The sequence below is a fragment of the Haliotis rufescens genome, unplaced genomic scaffold, assembly GCF_023055435.1.
Source record: "Haliotis rufescens isolate VD_foot unplaced genomic scaffold, xgHalRufe1.0.p SCAF_1, whole genome shotgun sequence".
Taxonomy (NCBI): Eukaryota; Metazoa; Mollusca; class Gastropoda; order Lepetellida; family Haliotidae; genus Haliotis; species Haliotis rufescens.
Window position 1 is genome coordinate 8,748,979 of NW_025963779.1, and position 8,418 is coordinate 8,757,396.

At 43.9% G+C, this 8,418-nt stretch overlaps 1 protein-coding gene across 1 annotated transcript; it reads left to right on the top strand.

The window, feature by feature from the left end:
- The first annotated feature begins 5,968 nt into the window (after window positions 1-5,968).
- On the top strand, window positions 5,969-6,832 carry LOC125378154. Its single transcript, XM_048393260.1, has one exon. The coding sequence runs from the start codon at window positions 5,969-5,971 to the stop codon at window positions 6,830-6,832; it is 864 nt and encodes a 287-aa protein (XP_048249217.1).
- Window positions 6,833-8,418: the final 1,586 nt, after the last annotated feature.

An 8,418-nucleotide genomic window follows, 5' to 3' on the forward strand; every position in this document is an offset into this window, starting at 1 on the left:
CCGGCGTGATATTGGTGTAACATTGCGGCGTCGAACTAAACTCACTCACTCACTTACTCTCTCTAAGTATCTTCAAGATGGCTGTGTCGTCTCCTAGCCTCTCGCTATGTACTTCCAAGAAGACTGAATGTGTTAACTTTTAACCTTGCGAAAAATATCTACAAGATGGCTGTCATACATCGCCCTCTCGCTCAGCATTTTCAACATCTGTGTCATGCATTGTCCTCTCTGTAAGTGTGTCCAAGATGGCTGTGTCTTCCTTTATCCTCTCGCTTAGTATTTTCAAGGTGTTAAGACTATCATGCTGCGCTCACCATTTGAAATGGATAGCGGAAAGCCGGTGGTTCGATCACATGTCGCGTCAAAGACGTTAAAAGATGGTACTTGTTACCTTCCATGCACCCGGCATCAAGGGTATAAAACAAGTACTGGTCGGTTCGGCGTCAGAACACTTTGTCTGAGTAGGTAACCACGTTAAACCCTGGCATTGTTTCTCAGTTGGCTAGCACTATAAACTCGGCATTAGTCCGGACTAGCACAAGCAACACACACACAAGTGTACGTACGTTGCTGTGTAAGTGCCATAGCCTTGGACCTTGACATTAAACCCCATTTCATCACATCACCTAAATACTGTCAATGTATTTAATAATATCTATAAAGTGGCACCCTATTCAGGATCAGAAACTGCAAGATGCTTGTGTCATGCATTGTCCGCTCAAAACCGTCGATATAGTTGCCCTGTATTGCTCTCTCCAAGCTACATGAAAGTTCTTGTGACATACATGTGTTCCCTCTGTAAACAGCAGGTGCTCAATGAAAGCTGTCCGCACTGCTGAATTTACGTTCTTATTGATCAGGTCCTATCGACAAGCCAAAGGGGTAGCCTGATACTGAGCATATACTGTCAGCCTCTCAAGTCTTTGTCTCAAGCCCGTGGGTCCTTTTACAAACTACATTACGTCATGATTTGTGGCCTTCCACTGAAGCGATATGTACAATGATCGTATTACGCATTAGCGCGCTGGACCTCGTTTAACCACGTTATTGCCCAATGGTGTTCGTAAGAGTCATATTAAAGCACTGACTTACGATTGCTCCGCTTTGTAAAACAGCGCCCTTCTCTTTGAAGACAGTTGGCATATCTAACAAGGTATTTAGGCTACATAATAGTATTTGCGTGTATCGTATGCACGCTCTCGTAGGAATACTTAAACAAGTACGTAAAACACTACCATTCCTAAGACACGGCTCCCTATCACCGTAAACGCAAATTAGTAGACACTTTATTCACTGAAAAAAACGGGCATGTTCCGAAACCAGACAGATGTATTGCTGCCTCCACAACTGCGAGCTGAATTACCAACTGCAGTTAACCTCAAGCAGACAAAAACATTTTGAAATATACGAGAGGACACAGAAGTCGGACGTTTATCACAACGAAGAGGGATATCGACACCTTGGCAATCGACCACAACGCTATGCACAGCTTCGTAATAGTTGATGATCGGAGAGAGTTTGAGCTCCATATAAATCTGGAGATTATGACCATGTAGTCAGACCAGAAGCGGAGATTGGAATAAAACATCAGTACAATTTACGGGTTTGTCAAGTTAGAGGTTGGTTGTGTAAGTCGATAACCGGAAGTCGTCTGGCAGCCATTCTTGTTATCGCGGATCTTCAGACCATTGCGCTATTTTCCTAGATTTAAATAAACGGGAGCCATATTGAACGGGAGATATATACATGAGTGTGTCAAGTTGACTATATCGGGCAATTAATTCTGCTCAACGCTCCGACCTCAACAATCCATTAGGCCGAAATATGAAGTGTTACTGTAATGAGACACTTGCGACTTTGGCTATTGCCTCTTCTACTTGAACAACTCCGAATCAATTCCCAACGATGAGGTTTAAACAGCAGTCGAACTAGATAATCAAAGATAATACGAAAGGTACACTTTGAGATGCAGGAATTGGAATAAATGAAGAACTTAGCTGATTTATACAATATTTATTCAGATGTCCAAATCAACTATCAAAGCATATTCGAAAAAGAAAGGGCAGTGCTCGTGCCAACAGGCATATACCCCATATTTTCATGCCCCAAAACAACATCTTACAATGTAATGGGGAAAATATTCTAATTGTAATTTGAAGCAATTTTTTTTACCTCCGACGTCATTCCGATAAAAGTTTGATCCAATCTAATGATTGAAATACTTCGCTGTGGAATTACATCTCCAAGGAGTAAGGGTCAAGTTCTTCTTGGACGGAGAGCTCTGTTAATACAACAAAAAGACGATGCCGTATAGCTATCTCTTTTATCGATGTTGCTTAGGATAGGACAGGGAGATAATTTGGAAGATCATTTCGACAACATGTACTCTCCAGAACGTGTTATTCTTTAAACTATTTGGAAATTTAGAATTGACGATAGATACATGCAGATGGATGGATGGATATTGATAAATACACATTTAAAGTTCACCCCACCCCCCACCCCTAGGAATGGTGCTCCTGAGAACGTTCTCGCTGATCCATCATCTTGATCTGTGACAGTACGTGCGATCGATTATAATAATTTGAGTGTTTGTTTGTTTTTTGTTTTTTGTTTACCACCGCATTCAGCAATATTCAGCTATATGACGGCGATCTGCAAATAATCAGACAATCCAGTGATTGGCATCATGAACATCGATCCATGCCATTGGGATACGACATGCATCAACCAAGTTAGCGACCCTGACCTCCCGATACCCCTGATCGTCACGGGTCAATATTTTGAGAGACCTGAGTCAACCAAAGTTACCGCATTACTTGCAACTGGTTGACTAGATTCAACCTAAGTTAACCAGTATTAACCATGGATAACTTTGGGTTGTACCGAAATAAAACGCATAAGTGCAACCTCAGATATAATACAAAATGGCTGTCAGGAGAAGAAGAAACACAACAGTCATATATATTGCTATAACACAACTGTGAGGGGGCGCCGCGATTCGCAGTGCAGAGTTGCGTCCCTTGGGCACGCTAGAAACCTATGATTGTGGGTTCGAATCCCGGTTTCTAGGTTTGTCAGCACCATACCCGTGCTCGTGGGTTTCACCGCAGTGGTAAACGTCTGAGACCTGCATCCCTTCGGGCTTTCCTCCCACCTTAAGCTGACACGCCGTGATATAACAGGAATACTGTTTAAAGTGGCGTTAAACCCAACTCACTCACTCACTCACAAATGTGAGAGATGAACAAGTACTGCATTGTTTGACAAAGCTGCCATTAACTCAAATATGCCTTTGTTCACCCAGCAGGGAATGGGTACCCGATATGTGAGATGGATGTAAAAACCTTCTATCGCCCATAGGCAGCTTGGATTGTATACTCCCAAGGGAGCTGAGAATGATAACAGATACCAGTACCTGGATACCTGCGGTATGTAAATGCATAATATTATAAAAATAATTGTACCTTTTTCTGTTTAATGAATGTAAAACGACAAGGACGTACAACATAACGCCTAGAACATCATACAGAGGTACAAAAATATCATCAAAGTTACATTATTGATTCTTAATCATGTATATCAACAACCGAAAGTTAATTTTCCCTAAAGCAAGTCAGAAAACGTATATGCTATCAATACCTAGTTAATCATATTCATTAAAATGCTTTAATTCATCCCTGAATCAATACATGAAACTAACGAGGTCAGGTGAAATGGGGTTTAACGTCGCGTTCAAGATTATTTCATTTATATAGCGACGTGCATGTACGTGTGTGTGTTTGTGTGGCTTGTACTATATAGTGCGATTTATAGTGCTAACTCACTGAGATACCATGCCGCAGTTTAACAGGAATACTCCGAGCCGACCAGTACTTGTTTTAGCCCCTTAATGCCGAGCGCAAGACAGGGTAACAACAAGTACCATCTTTTAACGTCTATTGGTATGACGCGGCCGGGAGTCGAACCCTGGACCTTCCGCTTTCAAGGTGGACGCTCTACCACTAGACCACGGAGACTGTCCATGAAACTAACAAGCTTTAACAGTTAGGTCTTTTGGAAGCAGCTAACCAGAGTACCGCACCCCAGGGGCTCAATAGGTCCCTGCATCGTGGCGTTCCTTTAGTGTAAATCAGTTAACATGTGTTAACATTGGTCAACCAAGGCTAACATGGGTTTTACCTTGGTCAACAATATTGGTCACCTGGGTCACATATGTTTTGAAATCAAAGCTAGCAGTGTCAGCTCAGGCGACACGAATCTAATCAGGAACCAATGGTCGCTGCCCGTTAAGCACTGTGTATCGAGACGAAACCTTCAGTTCTGCCTTCCATAGGTTTCTATATATAACTGTGAATTCTTTCAAGATTTCACAGGAAACAGGAAAGGTTTTGTCTTTATTGCCTCTTTCACCTTTCTTAACTTTTAAGTAGCAGTCAATATCAAATTTCAGAAAGACCGTCAGCGAGAAACACCACTATCCACTTCCTCTATCCTCTAATCTCCATCCAGGGGCGGTCGGGACGTTTAGTGGTTAAAGCGAGCGCTCGTCTCGCCGAAGACCCGAGTTCCATTCCCAACATGGGTACAATGTGTGAAGCCCATTTCTGGTGTCCCCCGCCGTGATATCGCTGGAATATTGCTAAAAGCGGCGTAAAACCACACTCACTCACTAATCTCCATCCACTTCCCATGCGTGTTCGGGGAATTTGCTTTGCTGAGAGGAATATCATTATAATAAGATGGGGAGAGGTCGCGGATGGGATCGACGTTCAGTGAGTGAGTATTGTTTTACACCTTCTCTAACCCTTTTGGGCAATGTCATGGCGGACGACACCGGGAATAGGCCACAAAAAACCCGTGTCGTCCATGTGAGGTGCGAATGTTAAACCATCAGGGAACAAGTGGTTGTTGTCAGCATCCACGTCACATACTTCTTTCATAGTTCCTCAATCCTCAAATGTCTGCTCTTGCTTCAGCCTGGGGTACTGAAGACCCTTTCTTCAGATTCTCTGGGGATATTGCTAACTATGGTGTAAACAACCTACTCACATACTCACTCACCAACTCACTATTTGTCATAATGGGATCTGTTAGCGTGTGGATCTCTCAGTAGAGGGATAAGGTGGCCCTGTCCTCCATGTAGAGAGTTCTCTCCCCTTAGGCCTGTACCTGTGCACGTGGATTTAAAAAAGAGTGATACACGTCTAAGACCCGCATCATTTCGGGGTTTCCTCCCCATCAAGCTTCCACGCTGTGTCTCACATCCCACATTAAGCTGACGAAAAACTGATAAACATGTAGCTGAAAGAAGCGTCAAACCCAACTCATTCAAAACCTGGAGACGAAATAGATCAGATACCCTTCTCTGCGATTGACAGTACCCCTCGCACTGTACAACGGACCCTGCCCTCGATACTGGCTTAATGCTTTCTCGTGTAGGAAATGTTATTTAATCAACTGATAACTTATTGATTTAATTTTGAGTTTTCTGTGCGATTGCACATATATATAGTGTGCCGGTATGTTTCATAGGTACATCGTGTTGCGTTGGTGCAAAAAGAAATGAACTTATGAAACTTTATCTTTCTGAAAAAGAGAGTTTTCTTCACGTATATTTGTGTAACGTAATAAAAACTTCGATGCGTTTTAAGAATTCTTCTTATCATTTCTCTCCAGTGTGGTAAAACTGTTGATTGGATTTTTCTTTAGTATCTAGGAGTGTACTTTAATCAATTCTATGATCTTCTTGTGCCGTTGCGGTCCCACCATGCTGCTTGTGTAGGCATGTGGAGTATTGTTATGTACAATGTAAGTCAAACTGTCACCGGTAATTGATCATGATTAATTCATCTTTCAGATTCTCCCGGATATGTTTCTAGGTTTGCCAGCACCATGCCCATGCTCGTGGGTTTCACTAAAGTAGTAAACCATCGAGAGAGAGAGCCAGAATGGGCCATCAGGAACAATGCTCTCCACTCTGTCCTCTATCCACCTCACCTACACTCTGCTCTCTGTCCACTTCCCCTCTCATCTGCTCTCTGTCCACTTCCCCTCTCATCTGCTCTCTGTCCACTTCCCCTCCCATCTGCTCTCTATCCACTTCCCCTCTCATCTGCTCTCAGTCCACTTCCCCTCTTATCTGCTCTCTGTCCACTTCCCCTCTCATCTGCTCTCTATCCACTTCCCCTCCCATCTGCTCTCTATCCACTTCCACTGTCATCTGCTCTCTATCCACTTCCCCTCTCATCTGCTCTCTATCCACTTCCCCTCCCATCTGCTCTCTATCCACTTCCACTGTCATCTGCTCTCAGTCGGCTTCCCCTCTTATCTGCTCTCTGTCCACTTCCCCTCTCATCTGCTCCCCATCCACTTCCCCTGTCATCTGTTCTCCATCCACTACCCCTGTCCTCTGCTCTCGATCCACTTCCCCTCCCATCTGCACTCTATCCACTTCCAGTCATCCGCTCGCTGTCAACTTCTCATCTCATCTACTCTCTCTCCACTTCCCTCTCATCTGCTCTCTATCCACTTTTCTGTCCTCTATTCTCTATCCACTTCCCCTCTCATCTGCTCTCCATCCACTTCCCTGCCCTCTGCTCTCAACCCGCTCCCTCTGCACTCTGCTCCTCATCCACTTCCCCTGTCCTCTGCTCGCCATCCACACCCATTGCCCCTGCTCCCCACCCCTTCCACAGTAACCCGTTCCCTAACTATTCCCCTTTCGTCCATCCTTCGCCGCTGCCTAAAGTTCTCCACGCTCCCTTTGCCCCCTGTTCTCCTCCACTGCTCCTTCCCCTACCCCCGCTGTTCAGCCCCTCCCCCAACGTGAAGCCGGAGATGGAGTAGAACGCTAAGACTGTGCATCTCAGATAATCGATTGATCTGAAATGCAAAGGAGAAAAACAAAAGACGAATCAATCACGTTTGAAACAATCGTGTAGAAAGTTGACTTGAATTCGAAAACACTTGGCGCGGGGCTATTTTCCTGAGAAATAACCGTGTATTTACCTCAGGGAAATTTTGGTACCAAAAATACGTTTTTGTAATAAAACATTTTTAAGAAACCGATTTTATGAAATTGAATTGATTTTCGAATTCTGATCTTATTTGATCTTTTCGATTCACCATCAACAATCTATCAGTTTGAATAAACAGAAGATTGTAGTCTCTCCGAAGGGAAACAGATAAAAAGTAAGTGTGGTTAGTTAATCGTTATGGCTTAGGACTTGAATAAAGAGTATCGAATCTTTGTGTAAAAGTCCGGGGTCCATACCAGATCGAGACCCCCATTCCGTAGAGGGTAATGCGGGCGGTGCGGCCTATTAGAACACTATTGAGCGACGAATCTGTTAAAACAAACCGGCAAAGCCAGTTATTGGGAAACGTGAGCGAATCTCAACTACAGAATGGGATGCCTGACAATTGTGCTACCAGCATTGATTGAACGGACAAAATTATTCAGAGACTCTTAACACCAACAATCAAACACTCCGCGGCCAGTGGAAAGTGTTGGCAAACGATGTAAGTGTTCCTATCCTCGTTCATACGCCTCGACTGTCCCGTTAGACCGATACAGGGACCCTTCGAGTTTCCCTGTTGTATCCGATCGTTATCATTCCTTTCTTCCTTCACTCTGATGCCGTCTATGATTTACGAGAAAGGAGAAGTGACACTTGGAAGAACCTAGGTAAATATCAATTGTATTCAAGTGCTGCTAAAATAACCGACTGCCTCCGCTAGATAGGATTTGACGCTGAAGAACTCGTTCGGCTCCGGAACACGGTCAGATCGTTAATTCCTATCTTACAAGATTAACTTGTGCCTTTTCAGCCGTAGATTTGACAGGTCGGTGCATCTAGGTAAATATTCATTATTTGAGATATCAGATTGTCAAGTCGATTTACACGATTCACTGGGAACAGAGATCTGATCTTCCGAGAGACTTCCCAGAACGCACCACGAAGGACGGTACTTCCGATAGTTGAGAAAAACGTTTCAAGATTGTCAGGTAGGTGTCGTTGTTAACGTCATCTATCAGTGTGATGTGGGCGCCAGACTGTACACGGCATATGGGCGCGTTATCGGTATCCTACCAGCTGACACCGATGTTTGTAGAAGTCGCTACCATACTTTGAATCATGTTCTGAGCTCCAGTTGCAAAATGACGCTTGCATTTTGTGATGTTCCTTTCCAGTACTCCATGAAACTCAATTGAAGATAAGATCACTGATGATGTGTTATGCATGGTCGTCAGGGGTGTATTCCTACGGAGATGGTCGTTGCCCTTGCATTGGTGTGCCTGGTCCAAGGCACCGTTCCACATAGCAATCTTAGCGATAAGGTGATCGTAACTCCCATACTTTTATATAGACTTACGACAGTTGTAGTTGAACGATCGCTTGATGGAACGGGTCC

Excerpts from the sequence above, each read along its gene's own strand:
- LOC125378154 (XM_048393260.1), top strand. The coding sequence starts at position 5,969 with ATGCTCTCCACTCTGTCCTCTATCCACCTCACCTACACTCTGCTCTCT.